The 27475-nt window shown below is 33.9% G+C and overlaps 1 protein-coding gene across 3 annotated transcripts in view; it reads right to left on the bottom strand.

Moving 5' to 3' along the window:
* Nucleotides 1–27475, bottom strand: part of Ints2 (integrator complex subunit 2) — a 50825-nt gene that overhangs the window by 4060 nt on the left and 19290 nt on the right. For all 3 annotated transcript variants that reach the window (XM_076869304.1, XM_076869306.1, XM_076869305.1), the window contains exons 10-21: nt 25743–25814; nt 25537–25651; nt 23010–23078; nt 21231–21365; nt 20075–20251; nt 18869–18977; nt 16446–16550; nt 13057–13221; nt 11084–11285; nt 6368–6493; nt 3184–3382; nt 188–439 (exon numbers count right to left, since the gene is read on the bottom strand). In XM_076869304.1, the coding sequence (XP_076725419.1) occupies nt 188–439; nt 3184–3382; nt 6368–6493; nt 11084–11285; nt 13057–13221; nt 16446–16550; nt 18869–18977; nt 20075–20251; nt 21231–21365; nt 23010–23078; nt 25537–25651; nt 25743–25814 (1726 nt within the window). The remainder of the gene's footprint in view (nt 1–187; nt 440–3183; nt 3383–6367; nt 6494–11083; nt 11286–13056; nt 13222–16445; nt 16551–18868; nt 18978–20074; nt 20252–21230; nt 21366–23009; nt 23079–25536; nt 25652–25742; nt 25815–27475) is intronic.

The raw sequence follows: 27475 nt of genomic DNA, 5'->3' as shown, positions 1-27475 counted from the left end.
AGAGATAAATTATTTGAATACTTTATTAGGTTGAAAAAAAATCATAAAAATTTGAATTTTTCTCTATATTGTGAAGGACTATGATCATTTATATTACTCTAATTTCTAACTGACCTCTATTAAGTTCGTATTCAAAACACCCAATATATATAAAGTTCAACCACATAGGAACTCTTTGAAAACACACCTGAAAATGAACAAGTTTAGCAATGTTGGGATCTGCAATGTACATTTGGTGCAACAGACAACAGATAAGGCACTGAACTTCTCGAAGGTTACAGAGCAAATTATCTTCTCCTTCCTCCATTTCCTTATTTGGCGTGCTGGTGGTAATGACACTTTGAACATTCCTTAGCAAACTGTCTGGATTGACACCTTTTGCTTTTTCCTCTTCAGTAGGTAAACAAATCTCTAAGAGAATCTGGACAGCTGCACTATCCTAAAAGCAAATGAAACAGAATGAAGGTAAGAAGTTTTTGAAATGGTGGTTTCAAAACCCTATCTGTTTTTTCTTTTCACATGAACAGAAATTACAAAACAAGTAGTTTCTTAAAATATACACAAACTGTACGTTTTAGAACAGAAGTGAGTGATTTATGGAGCAGTGGTTTTTACTTCTTTAGGGTCATGAAACCCTTAAGAATCAAAATGAAACTATATACTTTCTTCCCATAACATATATAAACAAACACAATGCATAATCTCAGAGGTCATATATTTCTAAGGCAGATCCATAGACTCCAGTTTAAGAACTTGGACTAGAGGGGTACTCTGATTCACTGACATCCAAAACTGGCCCTAGCCCAAAATAACTTCTATCAAAATATCCCTTTCTTCTTCTTTATCTCCTACTTTTCCCAGGATCTGAACTATATTGCCCTCTTTTTCTCATGTGGAAATTAAATTAATTAATTTAATTAATTTAATTTTAATTAATTAAATTAATTTCTCTGAAATTAATAATAATAGTAATAATAATAATAATTAATGCCTAAGTCACTTCCCATATCTCTTTTCCATTTCAACTTGAAGACATGCTCTTTAGTGGCCCTAGTTTTGCAAGAGATTATACCTCATAATCCCATCTACCTATACAACTCCCTGTGGCTTAGCCTATAAGCTTTTTTTTTTTTAAATATTTATTTTTCAGTTTTAGGTGGATACAATATCTTTATTTTACATTTATGTGGTGCTGAGGTTTGAACCCAGGGGCTCATGCATGGTAGGCGAGCACGCTACCACTGAGCCACAATCCCAGCCCTCAGCCTACAAACTTGAATGTCATTTCATAGAACAACAGCTTAAGGGGTGATCTACTTGAGGCCACTACATATGAAGGACAGCTATAATCACCTTCATCTAGATGAAGGAATTTTAGAAAAGAGAGAAAAATATATATGACGTACATCTCTGAAATCAGCCACTGCCTGAGATAGAAGAAAACCTGAGCTAAGTGTTTAAAAACCTGATGATTATAAAATAAGGTTAGTCTCACTTTACAGTCTGTGCTGTGGCTGAGGGATTTTCAGTTTCTGATATTCTGTTTTGTTTTGATTTTGTTTCCAGTCTGTGGAGCCAGAGTGCCTACACACAAACCCTAACTCTGCCATTTACCAAATGCATAATCTTGAGTAAAGCACTTAACCTGAGCCTCATTTTCCTCATTTGCGAAAATGAAAATAATACTTCATACCTCATAGGTTGATTGTAAAAGTTAAGTGATAATATGTGTAAATAACTTAGACTAACACAACCTAAGTTTTATATAGGGGCTGGGGTTGTGGTTTAGTGGTAGAGCGCTCTCCTAGCACGTGCGAGGTCCTGGGTTGGATCCTCAGCACCACATAAAAATAAATAAATAAAATGAAGGTATTGTGTCCAACTACAACTAAAAAATTAAAAATAATAAGTTTTATATAGACATTAATTATTATAATCCTCAATCTCTTATCCTCACTTTTAGGGAAAGATTTATTTTAGAAACTTTTTAATGTACTGTTGTGTGGATATCCAAAAAAGAAAGTGGGGCATCACCTTGTAAGCAAACATATTAATATTTCTACAGTAAAACATACCAATAGTCATATTAAGTTAGAAAAATACTTTATTTCAATATCACACACTAGAGATTGTGCACCCATATCATTACTTCTAATTCCCCTTATTGCCAATGAGCAAGTTTCAGAATATATATTTCAAACTAAAAGGCATGTCTAATTTGATAACCTCAAATTGCACTATTCAAAAATGACAACTTAAGCTGGGTGTGGTGGTGCACACTTGTAATCTCAATGTCTCAGGAGGCTAAAGTAGTAGGACTGCAAGTTCAAGGCCAGTCTCAGCAACTTAGAGAGATCCTGTCTCAATATAAAAAATAAAAAGGTCCAGGAATGTGGCCCCATGATAAAGGACCCCTGGGTTCAATCCCTAGTACCAAAACAAAAAACAAAATACTACTTAAGAGTTTCAGGAAAATTATACATTGTTATAAAACTTTTCTAATAAAAACATGAATTACATATACTGTCATAATATTTAACACTGCCTAACATTTTACTATATATGTACTGTTTACTCTCTCCAATATTTAATTTCTTTTTCTAACATTTGCTCTTAAGAAATAAATAACCAAAGATTTTGTCTTCTTCACCAAGGTATCCCCAGTCTCTGGCACATAAATTTCCAATAAATATTTGTTGAATGAGTTCAAGAGATAACTATAAACCACTGAACTGTTAAAGCCTTATATTTTGTTAAAATATAAATCTTATCTATTCTTGGTTTCAGTCCATCCAATATACAAAAACAAAGGTCACATCATTATAATAGATTCTGTAACAAAAGAAACAGCAGAATAAAATAGACACTAGTATTGCTGTATGTATATACGTGACTGTATGACCAATGTGATTCTGCAACCTGTACACTCAGAATAATGAGAAATTATACCCCATTTAATTCAAATGTATGATATGTCAAGATCATTGTACTGTCATGTGCAACTAATTAAAACAAATAAAATAAAATACAAAGGTGTAAAAAACAAAAGAAAGAAAAAAAAAAGGAATGCACGGCACAATATGTCACTGATATACACAGAGGACACAAGATGTTATCTATTTTACTGATTTAGAAAAGAAGCCCTTGCCCTTTGGACCAAAATTTTATTTTAGTAAAATTTACCTGAGCAGCCAGTAAGGCATTTTTCAGCTCTTCTCTGGTAACTTCTGGGGCATCAGTTTGTCCAACTAAACCTATTGTATTATTCTGGGAAGGCCTATCTTGCTCTGCTGTTTCCTTCAGGTGAGCACTAAGGTAAGCTTTAGATGCAAGAAGATATCCATTCAACATGTGTAGAGTAATATCCATTAGTGGGGGGCATCTAAACACAGAAAAGGGAGAAGAAAAATGTATCAGAAAGAATATAAATGTATAAATTAGTAAGAACATGATGAATTCAGTTTAAATAATTAGAAAAACTTGAACAGCAGAGTAGTAACTTTTCCCACTGAAGTATCTGTTATCAAAAGTTTAATGAATCAGGGCTGGGGCTCAGCAGTAGCACACTTCCCTGGCATGTGTGAAGCACTGGGTTCGATTCTCAGTACCACATATAAATAAATAAAATAAAGATCTGTCAACAACTTAAGAAATTTTTTTTTTTAAAAGTTTAATGAACCTTTCGTATTCTCTGTATTTGAAGGTAATATAAATAGTATTCTCTTTCAATTTATCAGCTACAATAAAATGCAGCACAAGTGCTACTGAAGATATTCCTGTTTTGCTGAAAATGCCACTACCAATAGGTTTTTTAGATACAAGCCTGCAAAGCAGCTGTCCTCAAAAAGGCATATCCATTATTGATAAGATGGAGACTAGATTATTCTTTTTACTTGTCTTTTACAAAACAAGACAGCAAGACAACTTTTTATTCCAAGAGTGGTTCATCCACTAACCTGGGGAAGATACTTCCTAAGCTTCAGTCTCCTCATTTATAAAATAGGTACACAATTATTCATTCCTTGAAGATTGTTACAGATTAAACTTAAGTGAGGTTAAAAATAAAAATGAAAAATAAATTTTAAAAAGAGAGAGATAAATAATCTCTTGAATTTTAAATGCCAATCCCTTAGAAAAAAATAGAAATTCTATTTCTCAATGCAAAAAAGAATAAGTGTCCCCCAAAAGCTCATGTCTGAGGCAATGCAAGAAGGTTTAGAGGAGAAATGTTTCAGTTATGAGAGCCTTAACCCAATCAATTAATGAATCAATTCTCTGGTGGGATTAACTAAGTATGACTGAAGGCATGTAGGGTAGCTGGAGGAGGTAGGTCAGTGGAGGTGGGCCTTTGGGATATATATTTTGTTTCCTGGGAGTAGAGTCTCTCTCTCTCTCTGCTATCCGATCATCATGTGAGCTGCTTCCCTCTGCCACACTCTTCCACCATGATGTTCTGACTTACTTCAAGCCCCAAGGAATGGAGCCAGCTGTCTATGGACTGAGATCTGTGAAACTGTGAGCCTCTAAATAAAACTTTCCTCCCCTAAAATTTTTCTTGTCAGGTCTTTTAGTCACAGCAGTGAAAAAGCTGACTAAAACACATCCAAAGCAAAAAATAATAATATTTACAAATGTATAAGTACACAGAAAAATAATGCTACATATACACCACTATAATAAAACCAGGATTAGTCCAAATGGCCAATGAGGAATTTGGTTTTACCAATGTGGGAATGACAAATATAAGAGCAAGACTTCTTACTATACATCTTTTCTTTGGTTAATCTTCTTATATGTTACGAAGTGTTTACCTATTAATATATACACTATGAAAAATTTTATACATACACAAGGAAGATGGAATACTACAACGAACCCCTAAGAACTCATCACCCAGCCTGAACTGTTACCTACACATAGTTAGTCCTGTTTCAGAAATACCCCAATCCACTTTCCTACCACTAACATTGGATTAATTCAAAGCAAATCCTGAGTGTTGCAATTTTTATATATATATGTTATATGTGCGATTTCATTTTTGTTTTGTGTTTTTTCATTTTTGTTTTGTGTTTTTTGGTACTGGGGATTGAACCCAGGGGTGCTTAACCACTTAGTCACTTCCCCTACACTTTTTATTTTTTATTTTGAGATGGAGTCTCATTAAGTCGCAAAGGAACTTGCTAAGTTGCTAAGGCTGGCCTCAAACTTGCAACCCTTCTGCCTGAGCCTCCCAAGTCCCTGGGATCATAGTTGTGTACCACCACATCCAGCTATATGTGCAATTTCTTTTAAAACCATGAGAAGGACCACTTGGTAAAAATAAGATTTTAAAAGATGAAAAAAAAAAAATTAAAGCCAGGCACAGTGGCACATGCCTGTACTCCCAGTGGCTCAGGAGGCTGAAGCAGGAGGATCATGGGTTCAAAGCCAGCCTCAGCAAAACTGAGGTGCTAAGCAACTCAGTGAGACCCTGTCTCTAAATAAAATATAAAGCAGAGCTGGGGATGTTGCTTAACTTTCCAACTGCAAAGTGTGCTCTTCTCAAAAATTAAGCCTCTGCTCCAAGCATTTTTCATTCTTGCTTCTATATCTTTGCTCATACTATTCTTCTCAAAATACCTCCCTTGAGTCCCTAGCCTCCACCATTACACTATCAGCTCATCTAAACTCACAGTCCTCTTCAAAATACTACTAGGTACCATCTCCTCAACATCCTTCCTGAGCTTTGCACAATATTCACTTACCAAACCATTCATCCACATATGATCACATCATTCAACTTTTCATGTAACTGTGTGCTTTCCCAATGCAGATGATAATCATTTAAAAGACTTATATATCTTATATATACTCAACTTATATTCCTTGGATGTTACTCATCACAACAACTCCAAATTCAAATATTAATGATTTCATTAAATTCTACCTTTTGAAGTGAAGCCACATCAAAGTAGTAGGCAAGGAATTAGAGGCAAATATGGAATCAATGTAGCTAACATCACAACTGAGGATGACAAAAAGGTCAGTTTTAAGGCAAGTAATGGTTCATAATGAACCAGGTTTTTAAAAGCCTTCTCCAACATGCTAGCTAAAACTGTTATTTTTCACTGATCTTGATAATGAGAGAGAGAAAAGACACTACTGATGATTAACAAAACCAAGAACAACATTTCTTTAAAGCTATGTTTTATTAACCACATATTAAATATTACACTGAACATACAGTTCATGAATATAAATAATATTTAAAAAAGACAAGAAATCACACAGGTCATAGTGCTTAGTTATCTGCAAGAATATTAAGATAATCATTTAAACTAAATTTCTTCTATTTCTATAACAAAACTGAAACTCAAATGACACATACCTGTGAACCCTTTGATCACACCTTAGGACAATGAGAGGATCTATCATCAGGTCATTCTGAGTATACTTTTGTTGTCGTACAAACTTTATGGAAGGCTGAAGTGCATTAACTGTCATTACCCATAGCCTGATAAGAAAAAGAATCACATGTTCAAAACAGCTATATTATAACTAAAGTTTATAGACATCTAGTCTTCCTTCTTAGAAAGTCATTTTCAGGGGAAAAAATTAGAAAAATAGGTATGTAAGCTTTGAAAAATTAAAACTATACACATAAACCTATTATTATATCTTTAAAACAAATGAAGATATATAAAACAGTAAACACAAAGTAGTCTGAAAAGCTCTTCACTGTTGTAATGGAATAATTAAGACATCCAGAATAAAAATTTGAAGTAAAACTAAGACCCCCATTCTACCATTCTTGGTATATATGACTCTGTAAGTCACTGAGCTTCTCTGAACTGTGTCCTCATGTGAAAAAGAATAAGATAATAATCATAAATACCAAAACACTTTGAAACTGTATCTGGCCCCATAAATATGTCATCATTTCAAATTTATTTTCATGAAGCCTCAATGTGAGATACCATTTTGAGATTAGACATTAATAGATTTATAAGTGGTTACTAAACTGTACCTAAGAATTACTAAGGAATATGCCAAAATGAAGGTATCTGATCTCTTATAGTGAAGCCTAGGAGTCTCCTACTCCCACCTCACACACAAAACGTCCCATTTTTAAAAATGAGAGGATAGGCAAGGATTATCACACATATACAAGAATGTTTACTTTGAAAAATATTAAAATACACAAACAGGAAAAAAAATCTCAAAAGAAACAGAAAAATGTAGAAATCAAAACCAAAAAAATTTAAGCTTTATTGATATCCGGAAAGAATAGAATACTTCAAAATGTGGAAAGAAATTTTTTTTTAATTTGTAATTATTATTTTTTTAATTTGTAATTATTTTTTTTAAAAATATCATATATAAAACAGGAAAAAGGAATTTTAAAAAGTACAGGCAAAGGCCAGGAACAGGTCACCTATAATCCCAGCTACTCAGGAGGCTAAGGTAGGGGATTACAAGCTTAAGATCAGCCTGGGCAACTTAGCATGACTGTGTCTCAAAGTAAAATTCTTTTAGAAAGAGCTGGGGATGTATCTCAGTTATTAGCACACTTGCCTAGCAGGCACAGGTTCTGGGTTCAATCCCTATTAGTAGAAAAAAAAAAAAAATGCAGATAAGAGCTCTTAGATGTGAAGAATATAAAAGAAATTTAAAAGTTCAAATAAATGAGAAAATATAGTCAAAAAGCAAAAATAAATAAGGGGAGGGGGGCAGAAAACCAGTGATTAAGTCGAAAGGTTTAAAATGCAAATTACAAAAAAGAATTTCAGGAAACAGGGGAAGTTACTCAACAAAGAAAACGTCCTAAAAATAAAAGCATTGCTCCTCATACTAAAAAGGCCCACAAAGTGCCTAGCACTATGAATGAGAAATAATAACCATCAAAATACATCATTATGGGGCTGGGGTTGTGGCTCAATGGTAGAGCACTTGCCTAGTATGTGGGAGGCACTAGATCCTGTTCTCAGCACCACATATAAACAAATAAAATAAAGGTGCATTGACAACTGGAAAAAAATTTTTTAAAAAATATTTCATTATGAAATTCCAGAAAACAAGGAGAGAAAAAAACAATGGTCACACACAAGGATGGTATGAGGTCAATTAGAAATAGCAATAATGGAAACTCTAAGTCAATAGAATAATACCTTCAAATTTCTGGGAGCAAAAATAAATTAGATTTTTTTCTTTTCCTAATTAAGGAAATGTGGGGATGAATTTGTTATTAGTTACTGAGAGCAAAACAACAAAAAAAAATTGAACAAAAGGGAAAAAGTATTAGAGTATGTGTCAGGTATGTGAGAGAGCATTTGTGTAAGCAAAAAAATTATAGGAGGTTGGAATGTAGCTCAGTGGTAGAGCACTTTACTTGCAGATTCAAGGGCCTGGTTTGAACCTTAGCACCAAAAGAAAAAATATAATCAAGGCTATCGATTTCAACTATAAATATCACTTATGTAGTCATAATAATGTGCACAAAAAAATTTGTTTTAACCAAAACAATTTTGGTTAAATATTGTTTTAACCAAAACAATTTTGGTTAAATATTGTTTTAACCAAAAAAATTTTCAGGGGTTTGGGGGGTAGTAGGGATTGAACTCAGGGGCACTTGACCACTGAGCCACTTCCCCAGCCCTATTTTGTATTTTATTTAGAGACAGAGTCTCACTGAGTTGCTTAGCACCTCATTTTTGCTGAGGCTGGATTTGAACTCACAACCCTCCTGCCTCAGCCTCTCAAGCCACTGAGATTACAGACATGTGCCACAGCACCCTGCTTAACCAAAAATTTTGATAGACCTGTGTCAGGAGAAATGGGAAAAGGAGGATTCACAGGGGAGAAAGTAGATAAGAATGCTAAAACCTTCAACTTGTATAATAGGAAATCCACAGATAATTTCTAAATTGAAAAATTAAGAAATCATAGTTATTATATTGAGAGCTAGGGCTGTAGCTCAGGGGCAGAGAACTAGCCTTGCACATGGGAGGCACTGGGTTCGATCCTTAGCACCACATAAAAATAAACAAAACAAAGGCATGCTTTCCACTTACAACTACAAAAAAAAAAAATTTTTTAATATTATTGAGGGGCTGGGATTGTGACTCAGTGGTAGAGCGCCTGCCTTGCATACATGGGGTACTGGGTTCAATCCTCAGAGCTACATAAATAAAAAATAAAGTAAAATAAAGGTATTGTGTCCATCTACAACTAAAACATATATATATATATATATATAAAATTGAGCTATATCAAAAGGATGTAAATGGTAGAATAAAAAAAACTAAACAGAAGGCTGGGGTTGTGGCTCAACAGTAGAGCACTTGCCTAGCATGTGTGAGGCACTGGGTTTAATCCTCAACACCACATAAAAGTAAATAAACAAAATAAAGGCATTGTATCCATATACAACTAAAAAATATATATTTAAAAAAAAATTAAAAGAGGGCTAGGGGTGCACCTCAGTGGTCAAGTGCTTGCCTAGTATTCAAGAGGCTCTGAGTTTGATTCCTAAGACTATACACACAAAAAAGGTAAAAGCTAAAAAATAGTTGTTTCTGGGGAATAGGGTATAAAATAAAAGGTGTGAGGCAGACCAAATATATTGTTAGCTTCTTAAATTTTAGCACATTTGTTAATTTGACGTTAAGTAAAACTTAAATTTAGAAAAATATAAATATTCCCAGATCCTACTCCATACCTATTGAATCTCATGTAACTCAAACCCAGAACTGTGTCTTAGAGCTGATCAGGCGTTAGTGATGTAATCTATGGACCAGTACAGTCCTTCTGACTAAAAATAAAGAGTAAATTCAGTGTTCTCACTGCTACATATTGGAATCACCTGGGGAAATCTAAAAATAGATACTGATGCCTCACTCCACCACAGACATTCTGACTTAATTGGCATGGGATACAACCTGGGGATCAGGAATTTTAAAATCTCTCCAGGTGATCTCAGTCTGTATTTGAACACCAAGCACCCTTACAGATGAATATTTAGATGAATATAGATGAATATTTAGACATCAGGAAAGGTGCATGGCATCCAAATATTAGTAAATTCATAGGAAAGTAGTCAAACAAACACTAAGACAAGCCAGGTGTGGTGGCCCACGCCTGTAATCCCAGCGGCTCTGGATGCTGAGGCAGAAGAGTTCAAAGCCAGCCTCAGCAACTTCAAGGTGAAAAACAACTCAGTGAGACCCTATCTCTAAATAAAATACAAATTTGGGCTGCAGATGTGGCTCAGTGGTCAAGTGTCCCTGAGTTCAATCTCCAGTACCAAAAAACAGACAATTATTAACTTTTGGGGGAAAAAAAGTTGGGCTAGACAAGAAAGGTAATCACAAAAATAATTATGTGAAAATATACTGAATACATTTTCCAATGTGTCTATTATGCCACTGCTTGTAATTTTCTTAAAAGGATATTCAAGCTGGGCACAATGGCACACACCTGTAATCCCAATGGCTCAGGAAGCTGAGGCAGAAGGATCACAAGTTCAAAGCCAGTCTCAGCATAATACTACGCAACTTAGTGAGACCCTGTCTCCGTGGTTAAGCATCCTTGGGTTTAAAAAAAAAAAAAAAGATTCAAACACAGACACATGTATACAGGCACAAAGCAGCTTTGGAAAATTAGTTAAGAATATTCTCAGGTAGAACCTCTGCAATGATGTAAGACATAATGATCTAAATCAAAATTAGCCAAAAGTAACTATACATGAGAAATCCACTTTTAAAAGAAATGTTTCAAACTGGAAATAGGCTATCAAAATTTATTTTTATTAGTTGTTGATAGACCTTTATTTTTTTATTTATATGTGGTGCTGACAATCAAACCCAATGCCTCACACATGCTAGGCAAGTGCGCTACCACTGAGCCCCAGCCCCAACCCCTTAATCTTTTCCTTAAAAATAAAACAACTCTTTGGTAGCATTCCAAAAGGAATTATATTGTCACATACTAAAAAAATATTGTAATAAGTGATCTTGTGAAAATTATTTTCAACAATATAATAATATGACAGTATATTATCACTGCTATACTTTCTGTATTGCATGTAACAATACAATGAATTTACCTTCTAGGCATCACAGTATTAAGAACCATCCATAATTTATTGACCGTTTGAAGAATTCTGCGTGGAACTCCTGAATTCAACAGCTGGTTCATATTGGAAGTTAATACTTCTGCATATGGTATAAGTTCACTGGCAGAGAGCAGAGTCAAGTGTTCTATAATCTGCATCACTTGTGTGTGACTTACAGGAACAGCTGAAAACGCTAAAAAGAAAATTCAGCAGTCATAACCTAAATTCTATAGTTTACCAAGCAAGAAATATTCCTTCTCAGACTACTGGTCAAAGAAAACAAGGTTACTAAAAGTAAAATTTTCAATGTAGCTATAGTTTTGATTAATCCTAAAAAAAAAAAAAAAAAAAGTGCAAGTGCAGTTATTTTATAAAGGACAACAACAGTAAAATCTCATTTTTTAAATCATATTAATGACTCAAAAACTAATCTCATTTACTTGGGTGATTTACACTGATTTTAAAAGCAGGACTAAAATAGAAAAAGAAGTCAAAGTATTAGTTCTGATAGTTATTAATTGAAAGGTCCAACTTCTTGATACTTTTTTCCCAGGTGGCCCCCTTTTAGGATCCCACAGATTGCTTTTACTAGCAAACATCTAGAAGTGTGCTTTCCAAAAGAGCAGTGAAATATCTTATTAATAATTTTATAAGATTACATGATAAAATAACAATATATTGGTAATGTCTGATAAAATAACTAAAATTATTTTTGTTTTTTCCTTCTCAGCTGCCTAAAGATTACCTACCACCATGAACAAATACCTCTCTAGCCTAGGAAGTTTATGAAACAATGGTCATCAATTTCCTTAACCCTAAGAAAATAATAATAACTGAAACAGAAATTCAGGAAAAACTATCCAAAATTTACAACACCATGCCAGATATGGTCTTCATATTTGGATTTAGAACCCATGTTAGTGGTGGCAAGAAACCTGGCTTTGGTATGATTTACAATTCCTTGGATTATGAAATGAAAAATAAACCCAAACAGACTTGCAAGACACTGTGTCAAAAGAAACTGACCTGAAGAAAACAGTGAAAGGAAAATTTTTAAAAAGAAATTAAAAAAAAAAACAAAAAACCCACAACGAAAGGAATTTAAGAAGAGAAGAAGAGGGGAGGAGGTATAGTAGAGGATAGGAAAGGTAGCAGAATACAACAGTTACTAATAGGGCATCATGTAAAAATGTGGATGTGTAACCGATGTGATTCTGCAATCTGTATTTGGGGTAAAAATGGGAGTTCATAACCCACTTGAATCTAATGTATGAAATATGATATGTCAGAGCTTTGTAATGTTTTGAACAACCAATAAAAAAAAAGGAAAAATAATAATAATAATATAGATATTGAAAAAAAAAGAAGAGAAGAAGAAAGGAAGACTGCAAAGGCCAATGCTAGTGCTAGCAAACAGGAACAAAGATTCTGCAATACTTTTATTTTGCAGTGATTGCACAAATTGTTCACAAGAAAATAAATAAACTATGAAAAAGTTTAAAAAATTAATTTTGCCACTTTCTTTTTACTTTTTTAATAGGATACTAGAAAGTTCATACATGTGGTTTGCATTATTTTAATTTAACAGTATTAATCCAGAATATTATCCATTAATGACAAGCACATTGCCTTCCTTATTCAAAGCATTTATTTCTAACCAGTTTAGGATCTTTCTAAAACCACACCTTTTTAGTGATATAACATAGGATATGAAGGAAAAGACATAAGTAATTTGATCCTCAGCCCTAGGAGATATAAATATATATCTCCCATTCACTCACACACACACACACACACATCAAAAAGAAATGGCCAAAACTCCTTCAACTCAGAGAAAATTACTTAAAATATACTCACCAAAACACCTAAATTCCCAGGAAAATTCTGCATTATTATAAGGTTTCAATTAGCCTAGGATGTTCTTGTACTATTAAAAGAGTAAGAAGAGGATCAATTTACTGTACCTTCTTGTAGTTGTTTAGGAGAGTGGTTTTTGGCATTATTAGTCAGGAGCATTCGCCGTAACAGAGCATCTGTCCCTGTGATTTCTTCTTCACAAATCCAGTCATCCACAATACATAAATGTGGGTAGTTAGTTGCAAGGAGACGTAATAAAGCTGAATGCAACCCTTAAAAATTAACAGCAAGTCGATTAGATTTTCCACTCTCAAAAAACATAAGTTTCCCCATCAAGAAATCTTTCCACAAGGAAAGATTATACTTTAAAGCAGTGTTTCTCAAACACTGCTAGGGCACCTCTAGCATCAGAAGCTTGGGAAGCTTGTTTCATTTGCAGAGTAAGAGATTATATGCCAGATGATTATAGCAGAAACTCTGGAATAGAGCCTTAGGAATTTGCACTTCTGTGCATGCATAGCACAGTTTAAGAATTTCGGTATAGTAGTTCAAGCAAGAGAATCCGGTTAAATCAATCTCTAAGTGATAAACAGTAAGTTGGAAACTATTATATCAAAAGTTCTCAAGAGCCGGGCTCCATGGCACATGCCTGTAATCACAGCGACTCGGGAGGTTGAGGCGGGAAGATTGCAAATGGATCTCGAATATAAAGCCAGCTTCAGCAAAAGCAAGGAGCTCAGCAACTCAGTGAGACCCTGCCTCTAAATAAAAATATAAAATAGGACTGGGGATGTGGCTCAGTCATTGAGTGCCCCTGAGTAAAATCCCCAGTACCAAAAAAAAAAAAAAAAAAAGTTCTCAAGCTTTCTTCTACCTCAACCCAACATAAACATTTCATCAGGAAAAGTTATTTGACATGGCAATGTTTCAAGAGTTGAGGGGAGTGAAAAGAAAGAAGATAAAAGAATGTCTGCTTGGCAGAGATTATACATGGTTTAAAAAAGGCCCATTGAGAAATGCAGATAGGCTTCTGCAAAGAATATACACTTTCTTCCAACACCACTAAGAATCATTGCTATACATTGATAAAATTAAAACTGCCCATTTTTGAGTATGTAAAAGTGACAACTTTTGCCAAGCGCAGTGGCACACGCCTCTAATCCCAGCAGCTTGGGAGGCTGAGGCAGGCGGATCTGAAGTGAGACCCTAAGCAACTTAGTGAGACCCGGTCATTGAAAAAAAAAAAAAAAAAAAAAAGGTTGGGGATTTGGCTCAGTGGTTAAGTACCCCTGGATTCAATCCCTGGTACCAAAAACAACAAACAAGTGACAACTTTTAGTATAACCTACCTAAAACCTACTAAATCAAACTCTTTTTTCTAACATTTTGCCTATAGCATAGTTCGACTATTTACAACTGTTGTGTAATATTAGTAAAAAGAAAATAAATGATGATACGATAAAAATACTTACTTAGTTATATGAAGTACCACAAGCTAAGTGCTTGGCACATAAGTATCCAATAAGTATTGATAATACTATATTATTACTATCATCATCAGAGTAGTAGTAAGAGTGTAGAAATAACAGTAGTATCAAAGTATTTAAGATCAAATTGTCCCCTCATTATGCAATTTAAACCATACCCATAACTTAATCCCAATAATAATACCTGCTTCATTTCTCATGAAATCTGCTTAAAATTGATGCTAAATGTTTGCAAAGATTATAACAAAAAGTGATATTTTAAAGTTTAAATATAAATTATTCTATTGCACATTTTTTCTTTTTTTGGTACCAGAGATTGAACCCAGAGGCACCTAACCACTGAGCCACATTCCAAGGACTTTTTTCATATTTTATTTAGAGACAAGGTCTCAATGAGTTGTTTAGGGCCTTGCTAAGTCACTGAGGGTGGCTTTGAACTCAACAATCCTCCTGCCTCAGATTCCAAGCCACTGGAATTATGGGCATGTGCCCAGCTCCTTTGCTCTTTTTAATTTTTTTTTTTTAGAGAATTTTAATATTTATTTATTTTTTTTTTAGTTTTCGGCGGACACAACATCATTGTTTGTATGTGGTGCTGAGGATCGAACCCGGGTCGCACGCATGCTAGGCCAGCGCGCTACCACTTGAGCCACATCCCCAGCCCCGCTCTTTTTAATTTACAATTAAAACTACTCCCAACAGTCACAAAAGGACTGCTTACAATAGTATACACTAATCTACATTTTATGATATTTTCAATAAAACTTGTTAATTACTAAATGCTGCTAAATACTACATCATTTCTTTGGAAACAGACCATGCAAAGTTATAAGTTAATAAATGCAGACATCTGGTTAAAGATGATCAATGAAGATTCATATTTCTCCTTAAGACCAATCACAACAAGAAAATTACAACTTTGAAGAAACAAAAAACACAAACATTATAAAAACTGCCTAAGAAAACTAATTCCTAAAAATAGTACTATATTTCTATTTATAGTTAAACTATATCTGTATCAATGTATTATAAAATATTATGAAACAATTGCAAATGATACGGTAAATCTACATGTATTAATATGAAAAAATATTCAAGTGTCCAAGGAGAAAAATTTCTCATGAGAAGGGTATAATATCATTCATAGATTTTTGGTTTTTTGGTTGGTTGGTTGGTTGGTTTTTTGTACCAGGGACTGAATACAGGAATGCCCTTTTATTTTTTTATTTTGAGACAGAGTCTCGATAAATTGCTTAGGGCCTCATGAAGTTGCCGAGGCTGCCTTTGACCTTGCAATCCTCCTGCCTCAGCATCACAAGTCACTAGGATTACAGGTTTGATCCACTACACCAAAATCATTCATAGATTTTTTTTTTAATACTATTAGTTGTTGATGGACACAATACCTTCATTTATATTTATGTGGTACTGAGGATCGAACTCAGTGCCTCACACATGCTAGGCAAGTGTCCTACCACTGAGCCACAACACCAGCCCCATCATTCATAGGTTAATGTAATTTTTTTTTAATTCGTGTGTGTCTATTAGGTTCAACCACAAGAAACTACTGTTTGAGTAGGTTAAAAATACAGATGGCTCTCAATTTATAATGACTAAAACTTTTCAACTTTAGTATGAAAGTGATACATGTTCAGTAGAAACTGCACTGTGATTTTTTATATAGTTTCCAGAGTTAGCAAAATGCAATTAAGAACTGGAGTTTTAACTCAGTGGCAGAGCCCTTGCCTAGCATGTGTGAGACACTGAGTTTGAACCTTGGCACTACATAATTAATTAATTAAGGGATTGTGTCCATCTACATCTAAAAATATTTTTTTTAAAAAAAGCAATTAAGATACTCTCACTTTTGCTAAGGCTGGCTTTGAACTCATAATCCTCCTGCCTCAGCCTTCCAAATTGCTGGGATTATGGGTGTGTACCACCATGCTCAGCTCAGTAAGTTTTCTTAACAGTAAACTTTGGCAGTAAAAAGCAAATAAAACAAATACCTCCCAACTCTTGCTGTAGCCCTTGGGCCTGCCGAATGAGGAACTTGATAGGAATCTGATCCATTAAAGAAGAAGAATACGATTTGGGTTTTCTCTGCATGGCAGCTGTTAGTTAAACATAAAAAACATGGGGAAAAAAGCGTAAGAATAAAAAAAAAAAATCTTAACTTTCAACCCAAATGGAAACAAAAACAATGTTAAATTACTTTTAATTCACAATCTGTAAAGAGTATATAAGAATCAATAACAAAATTGTGAATTATAGGAAAAGCAAGACATATCTAAGGGTAAAGTCTGGAACATGCCCTGAAATTGAAACCTGGGGAGAGAAAAATCACTATTAGTGAGAGAAGCTACATGCAGAAAAGCACTACACTAAAAGAACTCATAAGTGAGTCAAGACATTCCTAAATCTAATCAAGATGATCAAACGCAGTCATGAACACATGGCTTAGAGCTTCATGATTCTAATTTAACTCATAAAAAGAAGCCTTAATTTAATCACATTATATACATTGTAATGATTTTATTTATTTATTTTTTTTGTACCAGGGATTGAACTCAGGGACCACTCAACCACTGTGCAACATCCCAAACCCTTTTTTTGTATTTTATTTTAGAAACAGGGTCTTAGCACCTTACTACTTTGTTGAGGCTGATTAGAACTTGTGATCCTCCTGCCTAAGCTTCCTGAGCCGCTGGGATTACAGGCGTGCACCACCATGCCTGGCTAGTGACTTTTTTAAAAAAGTTAAGCAATATGGATTTGACTTCCTTCTCTTTTAACTCCTATCTTCAGCTAGCAATGTCTTTATTTTTTAACAAGTCCATCTTGATTTCTATTCTTTTTCCTATAATCCAGTGTCTACTCATCCTTTATTTAAATATATACTATGACCAAACTTTCAGGCTTGTAATTTCTCATCTCTTTATTAATCATTCTTTATCCTGAAACCCCAATGTTCTAATACAGAGTTGGCCAAATCATCTGTCTCCAGCTCTAGACTCTCTAAACTCTCTAAAACTTTCAATGGATCCATAGATCACACAGTATAAAGATATTTGCCAATCAACACTACCTTTCTCTGTCTCATCTCTATCACATTCTATGTGCCTACCACATTAATTTCATTCTAACATAATCTGCTGTATACCACATGAACCTATTAGAATCTCAATCACAATGCCTATAGCATATCCAAAAAGGGCAAAACAGTGCACACCTGTAATTCCCAACAACTTGGGAGAATGAAGCAGGATTGCAAGTTGGAGGCCAACTTGGAGCAACTTAAAGAGAACTTGTCTCAAAATAAAAAATAAAAAATCAGTGGTAGAGTGCTCCTGTGTTCAATCTTCAGTACATGATCCCCCAGAAAAAAACTTTATTAACATACACAAAAAAATAACTGGATCCAGATGCAGTGGTGCATGCCTGTAATCCCCGCAGCTCGGGAGACTGAGACAGGAGGATCAGGAGTTCAAAGCCAGCCTCAGCAAAAGTGAGGCACTAAGCAACTCAGTGAGACCTTGTCTCTAAATAAAATTTAAAAAAGCCCTGGGGATGTGGCTCAGTGGCCGAGTGCCCCTGAGTTTAATCCTAGGTACCCCAAAAATAAATAATTAATAAATAAATAACTGGAGGGGTAGGGCTATAGCTCAGTGGTAAAATGCTTGCCTAGCATGCACATGGTTTGATCCCTACCCCTCGCAAAGAAAACCTCGAAAAGAAAAAACAAAGAATAAATTCACTTATGTGTCAACAATTTTTTTTTTTTTGGTACTGGGGATTAGGGATTTAACCCTAAAGGGGTGCTTGACCACTGAGCTACATCCCCAGACCTCTACTGCTTTTGATTTGGTTATTACTCTTCACACTTATGTGTGACAGGACAAAGAGTAAATTCAAGCAAAAAGCCAGGTATGATGGCACAGGCCTATAATCCCAGGGGCTCAGAAGGCTGAGGCAGGAGGATCACATGTACAAAGCCAGCCTCAGCAATTTAGCAAGGCTATAAGTGAGACCCTATCTCAAAATAAAAAATAAAAAGGGCTTGAGATGTGGCTCAGTAGTTAAGCAACCCTCAGTTCAATCCCTGGTACCAAAAAAAAAAAAGCAAAAAATTTCTTCAGTTTTACCTCTTAATTTATATTTAATGAATATGATTAATAAAAATTCTCAAAATATAGGTGATTCAGTTACCCATTAATTTAGCCTGCTAAACAGAGGATCGAGCCAGAGAAGTGATTATGCGCCCACACATACTTATGCATTGAGAATACTTTGTCTTTACTGCAAATATTATAAAGTGACACTAGAGTTTGTTAGAGTATTTGGCTTTATTTTATCATACAACACCTTAGAAAATAATGCATGCAGAAAATAATAATGAACTACTAGAACCACTCGCCCACACAAAACTTACCTAAAGTCTTTGTGTTTGCTAGGAGAGCTTCTTCATAAGACAGTATGTAGTAAAGCACCAAAAGCTGCGCTGTGATACTGAAACGCTGATTAAGGCGGATATTGTCACCCTGGAGGTAATATTACAAACTTCAAAATACTGTTAAGTTGCATTAGTGCTTTTTCTTTTCTAATAGCAAAAGCATCAAAATAGACTATCCAGCACTGTTGCTCCCACAGTTGGATAAACTGGGAGAAATGTTGCTGAATTTGCAATAACTCAAAGAGATGACTTGAAGTTTAAGTAAAATCTGAGATGGCATGACAGATGAACAGCATGTTACCTAGACTTTAAAAGGAAAAAAAAAAAAGAGACTTCAGCTACTACTACTCAGTAGCATTCCCAGCAAGTTGCTTCTGAAAGGCTTACAGAATCTCAAGTATTATGTGAAATTTGTCATGAAGAAAACAATTCCTAGAAAAGATACTGACATTTAACTGTATTTGTGAAAAAATGCAACTCTTGCCAGGCACAGTGGCACACACCTGTAATCCCAGCAGCTCAGAAGGCTGAGACAGGAGGACTGCAATTTCAAAACCAATCTCAGCAAAAACTGAGGCATTAGGCAACTCAGACCCTGTCTCTAAATAAAACATAAAATAGGGCTGGGGATGTGGCTCAGTGGTCAAGTGCCCCTAAGTTCAATCCTTGGTACCAAAAAAAAAAAAAACAACTCTTTTTTTTCCCTTCCAACAAAATGAGGAAAAAATATTTTAATCAAATTTTCCATACACAATTTAGGTACATATTAAGATTTCTGATAAGCTAACACTCTGCTGAATGTGCTGAAATGTCACACTGTTGACAAATACAAATACACAATCTCTATACTTTACCTGTACACTTAAAACAAAGACTTTAAAAGACTCCTCAAAAAGTGCCTGTTTGAAATAAAAAGGACTGGAGATGTGGCTCAGTGGTTAAGCAACCCCTGGGTTCAGTCCAGGTACAAAAAAAAAAAAAAAAGTGCCTATCTGACAAACCATTTGGAATAACATTATTTTGTTTAATTGTTTTTGTATTTATGAGCTATTTAATGATATGTAATATTATTTTAATTTCAGAATCACCTAAAACTCTTCTGAGGAAGAAAAAATATATGGACTAAGTCAAAAGAACAAACTAAAAGAAAAAGAAGTAACAGATGTAAAGGAACCACTGTTTTACCCCAATGACTTCTTGAAAAATATTGAGTATCTCCTGCTCTGTAACTGGCTGATTTGTGGCTTCTGGATTAGATTTAGATGCTGGAGTAAGTATAGAATTTATGTACACATCAATCAGAGGAAGTAATTGAGGATGGAGTGGAGTGGAGGTTTCACAAAGCTGTCTGTATATCCAGTCCTAAAAAAGAACGTTATAGGCACCAAATCAATTATGACAATAAGAAAAAGCAAGTAAAATTATAAAAGCACATATACATGATTTATGAATCAGTGAAATTTACTCTTAACTTTGGCAGTTCCAAATATATTATTTAGTTCCATAACTGTCTTTGATTTGAAAATATGAACTACCTTTATATCCTAATTGAGAATACTGCCCAGTGAAAGATGAATCTAAATGATAAGAAGCCTGCTTTGAATTAGTTTTTAATAGTAAGAAAAACATTTTAATCTCTACTATATCTCAGTTTAGAGTACCACATGTGTTGTAAGTGAAGTAATTCACAGCAGACAGGAATTTAGGAAAAGCATCGTTCTTCAGAGCAAACATAGAGCAATAATGAAAGTAGCTCTGATAAGCACAAACAGTTCAAAAGATTTCTCTACCCTCTGGGTTTCAGTCTTGTCTTTGAAGACATTCTATTTAATAAAGCCAAGTATAATAAACAGAAAACAATTTATATAAATGTTAGGTGTTAGGTATCCTTGAATAAATTTATAAATAGTAGTCACAGCTGACCAACAACTTTCTCAATTTGGTGAACAGAACTAAACTGGAGCTGAGGATATAGCTAAGTGATACATGCCTAGCATGTGGAAGGCCCTGGGTTCAACTCCCAAGTCCTCAAAAAAATAAAAATAAAAAATTAAAAAACATGAAAATTTAGAAAACAGCAATTTCTTACTGTTAATGAAATAGGCAAGTATTATTATTGAGAATTTAAATGGATAATATACATTTTATAAGTAAGAGATTATTTGAAACAACTGAAACTGGGCTCCTAATAAATCTAACTGTATAAATTACAACTAATTTAGGTTAACACTACACTTTTCATACATAAAATCCTCAATAAACACCTACATACTGAAACAAAACTAGCTATGAGCAAAGAATCAACTTAGATATAGTTTGAAATGTAAATGTAAGGTCATACTTTTATTGACACTTTGTGCTTCGTAAAGGAACGACTCCTGAGAAGCTGGTAAATACAATGAATAGGCAAAAACCCAGTGATGTTGGCACTCAGGTTGCTGGTGACAGGGACCCGAACTGCATGAGCTGTGACAACCTTAAAGGGAAAAATAATATAATACACATGGTAGAATGAAATATAAAATTATTTTGAAAGAGAGAGAATTAATGGGCAAATTAATAATACATGCTGTACTTAGAAACAAATCATGAAAATCAATTATTACATGTTTTAAACATTTTAAATGACAAGGAAGTAAACATTTAGTGACTTTTACAGTTATTTACTTTTTAATTTATTTTTAAACACAAGATATGTACACAGTGGTATAATAAGGAAAAAAATATGTAAGTAATATCTAGAATCATATTATCTTGGCTCAATAACTTTGGAGAAGTTACTGAATCTTCTAAATCTATTTTCACATCTACAAAAAATAAATCTATTTTCACGTCTTCAGTCTTACCTATCTAAAAGGGTTGTTTTGATGAAAAGAAAAGTTTTTTGAAAAAGCACTATCTGAATTATAAAGTTCCACATAAACCAATTTCTATTCTCAATATATCACATACAGGCCTCTAATTGGGTTTCAAAGACCCTCCCCATATTTGTCTTCCAATTGGTTCAAAATTAAGCACAAAAAATAATGGTTCTCCTATGTCCTTTGTGTTACTGTTAGGTGGGAGAATGTGTGTGTATATATGTGGAAGGGAGAAGGAGAGTTTGATGTCCCAGAGATTAGGATGTTAATTACCATAAACGCAGTAAGATTTATGGATCCTTTAGTACTCTCAAATGTTCTATTTTCTAGACTTATATATGTACATATATAGATATGGCATATTTAGATTTAGATTATAATTATATTTATATTTAGATTTACTAATGAATCTAAGAATTAATTTTAAATTTTAGAATTAACTCCATTCAAAATAAAAATATTCTTAGCCACCCCCAGACAAAATTGCTAAGACCAAATAAGAACATCCAAATGCAAGAAAAAGGAATTTAGATTCTAGCTTGAAACCTAGTTAGAAATGAATTTCACAACCTAAATATTTAAATAGGTTTCTATTTGTCTCCTAAGAAATCCAAATAATTACCCCATAAGACTACTTTACCAATATCTAAGGAATCTTAGGTATCTATTCATAATCTCCAAAAACATACACATTTGAAACATAACTTTATTATATAATGAGCTTCTTCAAAAGTGTATTTCAGGGACTGTGGTTGTGGCTCAGTGGCAGAGTGCTCACCTAGCATATGTGAGGCATTGGGTTCAATCCTCAGCTCCACATAAAAATAAATAAATAAAATAAAGGTACTGTGTCCATCTATAACCAAAAATACTTGATTAATTAATTTTTAAAAGTGCATTTTATTTATTTATTTATTTTTTAATATTTTATTTTTTAGTTTTCGGTGGACAACATCTTTGTTTGTAAGTGGTGCTGAGGATCGAACCCGGGCCGCACGCATGCCAGGCAAGCCCGCTACCACTTGAGCCACATCCCCAGCCCTAAAAGTGCATTTTAAATGGATTATTTTTTACAGAAGTTTCAAAGATGAAATAAATCATCATTAAATACTACTGAGAACAAATGAGGGAAAATATATTATTCTTTTAAGGTGAGATATAAAAGTTTTCTCTAAAAGAATGCTGTAAAATAAAGTTAAATCCGTTCCTAAGAATAAGAAGTACCTTAAAAAAAAAAAAAAACACAGAATAAGAAGTACCTGCTCAGTAAAAATTTCCTGTGTGAAGATGGTCTTCATTCTGCTCAAGGAGCTTGGCTTTATTACAATCTAAAATAATCAAAAGAATTCCAACAGCATGTAAAAATATATGAAACACAATTTACTCTAGTGAATTTATTACCTAAAATGGTTACAATATACAAAATTAATATTTGAACGTTCAAGTATTCTACTGTTTTATAAGTAACTTCTCAAACCCAACATTAAAGGGTGTTTTTCCTCAGAAACAGAACTAATATAAAAAATGCTTAGTAAAAGCAGGGTTGGGAATGTAACTCAGCTGTATCACACTTGCCTAGCCTGTGTGAGGCCCTGAGTTTTATCCCCAGCATGGAAGAAAAAAAAAAAAAGCACTTAGTAAAAGCAGGGCATGGTGGTGCACACCTGTAGTCCCAGCTACTCGGGAGGCTGAGGCAGGAGGATCGCTTGAGCCCAGATGTTTGGGGTCAGCCTGGGCAACATAGCGAGACCCTGTCTCAAAAATAAATAAAGTAAGTTAGTTTTGAAAAAGTACTTAGTAAGTAGTACTAATTATTGGCATTTTAAGACAGTAATGGGGCAGTGGATTATTCAATAAACAAAACAGAGATAGTTATCTTTGTGGAGAAACAGTTTTATTTTTGTACACATGAGACCATACACCAAAATAAACTTCAAATGGATTAAAGATTTAAATGCAAAATATGAAGCCACAAAAAAATTGAAAATTTAGAAGAAAACAAAGGTGACCATTTAGATAAACCTGAGGAAGGAAAAACATTTCTAAGCTTAACAATAAAATACAAACCCCAAAATAAAAAATATACTACATAAAACTAAAGACAAGAATTTCCACATGGCAAAATTAAATGGCAAGAAGGACTGGAAAAAGTCAGTCACAAAAATATTATACTTCTTCATTTTTAAAGATATTAAGATACATCGTTGATTTAATACTTGCTTTTAAGGAGATAAAAACTATGGACAGCCCAGGCAAAGTGGTGCACACCTACGATTCCAGCAACTCATGAGGCTCAGGTAGGAGGATTACAAGCTTGAGGACAATCTTAGTAACTAAGTGAGACCTTATTTCAAAATAAATTTAAAAAGGGTTAGGGATGCAGCTCAGTCATAAAGTACCCCTGGGTTCAATTCCCAGCACTGCAAAAAAAAAAAAAAAAAAAAAAAGAGAGTGTGGGGACAGAACACTATCATATTCACAATACGACAGGTCAACTGAAAAATGAACCCCAATTTGAATATTGGGTAATATGTGTGTCTTAAACCAATGAGATATGATATAAAAGGAACTAAAACATGTTATTCATCTGAATATATATACATAAACATATGTGAATATGTATGAATATATAAATATATTCTTCCTGAATCTGTAAAAGTAAAAATAAAATCCCTACCAAAATGGGATAATAATAAATTTTTCAAAGAAAAGAAATACTCAGCCAAAACACGTTGATTTTTAAATTACAATTTCAATAACTATCAAGGAAATACAAAATAAATAAGATAATTTTTCATCAATCAAATTTGGAAACACAGGACTAGGGGTATACCTCAGTGTCAGACCACTTGTCTAGCCTGCTTAGCCCTGAGTCCAATCCCCACTACAGCAAGAAAAAACAAAACAGATTTGCAAACATAAAATGAATGGAACTGCCACATTATGGAAAACTGGAGTTCTCATTGACTAATCAAAAACTTAAACTGGCATAATTTTTCTGAAAAATAATCTGGCAATACTCATGAAACACTTTAACATATCATACTTTTCACTTAATTGCCATTCAGATTTTTATATTTATCTATCTATCTATCTATTTATTTATTTTTGGTAGCAGGGATTGAATTTAGGGCACTTAACCACTGAGCCACACTCCCCTCCCTTTTTATTTCTTATTTCAAGACAGGGTCTCACTAAGATGCTTAGGGCCTCTCTAAATTGCTGAGGCTGGCTTTGAACTTTTGATCCTCCTGTTTTAGCCTCCTAAGCTGCTGGGGTTACAGGTGTGAGCCACTGTGTCCAACCTGTGTGTATATTAATACAAATGAGGATACTTTTATCTAAGCATTAAACAAAAACAAAAAAACCACATAGCAAATAAAAAGCCCGTTAAAAAAGTAAAATCAATCCAAATGATGACTTACTAAGCAGTCATCAAATAATCACACTGTATCAAATATTTATTGATATAAAGAAATATTCTTGACATACTAGTAAGTTCCAATGTTTTTGGCTTTGTTTTTTGGGGGTAGGTACTAGGATTTTTTTTTTAATTACAAAATATATGTATATCATTTTAAGATTTTTGTTCCCGTTTTCTGTACCTTCTAAGCTTTCTATACTGAATATCTATTATTCTTATAAATATATATTCTTAAAATGCATGTTTTCTAAGATCTACTGATAAAACTTCAATCTATTAAACAACCAAAATTACTTAAACAACTATACTTATTTTACACTACAAAAATTAACCCCTTTTAGAAAGAAAATAAAGAAAATTACCTTCATTCCCAAAGTGGAACAGACTAAGTCAATGATAGCACTAAGTTGGTTGCTGTGAAAGTACATAGCCACCAACAATAACATCTCCCCAAAAGAAGCAGAGACGCCTGAAGTACTGTTGAAACAAAAAAAAAAAAAATTGAATTTCCAAAGGGGGGGATAAGAAAAGCTTTCTCAACTGAAAAAAACAAATTAAGTCACCTTACCTCTCAAAGTAAGCTTCTTCTTTTATCATCCAACTTAGCCACACCACCATTAGCTGTTCCTGTTCAGGGGTACTATATAAAACATACCAGAATATCACTGGTTTCAATCAGATATACTGACATATAAACCAGAAAGCATTGTGAAATTATTTTTGATAGGACTTTTTTTACCTTCCCTATTTTGAACAGTTGCAGAATTAGACTATTATAATTGAGATATGAGGTAGTTCTAGAACTCAAGAAAAAGGGTTTTTGCTTTTCATCATGAAACCAAATATTAAAATTCTTTCAAAATCTTAGTTACCATATTTGCAAGTTAGAGAAAATTAACTTCCTCACATTCCTGGAAAAGCAAAGGCCCTTTGGGACTAAAAAGTTAAAAAACTGTATCAACTTTTTCACACAGAAAAATCTAGTATTAAAACTTGGCATCAAGCTGGGCATGGAGGCACATGACTATAATCCCAGTGGCTTGGGAGACTGAGGTAAGAGGATCACAAGTTTGTGGCCAGCCTCAGCAACTCAGCAAGACACTATCTCAAAATAAAATAAAAAGAGCTAGAGCTATATAGTTCAGTAGTAGAGTGCCAATGAGTTCAATCCTCAGTACGGTAAAAACAAACCAAAAATACACGAAAGGTATCGTGTCCATCTACAACAAAAAATATTTTTTAAAAAAATGTAAGAAACTAAGTACTAGACAGTAAGAAGTCAGTCCATCTTTTACCTCAAAAATGGAATTCAAGGGCAAGGGGTACAGCTCAATGGTAGAATGCCTGACTACCATGCATGAGACACCATCACAAAAAAAAAAAAAAAAAAGAATTCAATTTATAAAAATCTTTTGAGTAGAATTCAAAATTATAAAGAAATAAATTAGGGGGGATAGTAGAGGATAGGAAAGGCAGCAGAATACAACAGACTCCAGAATGGCAATATGTAAATCAATGGTTGTGCAACTGAAGTGATTCTGCAATCTGTATATAGGGTAAAAATGGGAGTTCATATCCCACTTGAATCAAAGTGTGAAATATGATATATCAAGAACTATGTAATGTTTTGAACAACCTACAATAAAAATTAATTAAAAAAAAAAAAGAAATAAATTATTATAGCCATGACAAAGAATAGGAGAACAAATACAACCATGGACTCATCAGTTATGAAAAAATGTAACAGTGGCAATAGCTATTTTAAAGCAATTGCTATATTTTAAATTGAAAGGTACAAGTTGAAGTTGACTCTGACTGTGGAAAACAGTTCTCATTATTTTCTTTCCACCTCACTGCAGTGAAAATAGTTAAAACCCTAGGTCACTAATGCCAGGCATGATGGAACAGGCCTATAATCCCAGCAACTCTAGAGGCTGAGCCAATAGGATCACAAGTTCAAGGGCAGCCTCAACAACTCAGGAAAGCCCTAAGCAAATTAATGAGACCCTGTCTCAAAATTTAAAAATAAAATTAAAAAAGGGGGCAGGGCATGTTGCTCAGTGGTTAAGCAACCCTGGGTTTATTCCTCAACTAAAGAGCACACTCTCTTACAGACCAAGCTAAGCAAATTAAAAAGGTCATTTTCAACTAACCTAAATCATTCCACTAATTAAAGACAATGATACAAAATAGAAAGGTGTCTTTAGAGCCTGCCAATCAGAGGAGAAATCCCATCCTTGCTAATTACTGGTAATGTAATCTTGAAAAAACTAAAAAATAAATAAATAAAAACTTTCTGAA

Source organism: Callospermophilus lateralis, chromosome 11 (assembly GCF_048772815.1).
Source record: "Callospermophilus lateralis isolate mCalLat2 chromosome 11, mCalLat2.hap1, whole genome shotgun sequence".
NCBI classification, from domain to species: Eukaryota; Metazoa; Chordata; class Mammalia; order Rodentia; family Sciuridae; genus Callospermophilus; species Callospermophilus lateralis.
The sequence above is the reverse complement of the archived record's forward strand: the minus strand, read 5'-3'. Positions and strand labels throughout refer to the sequence as shown.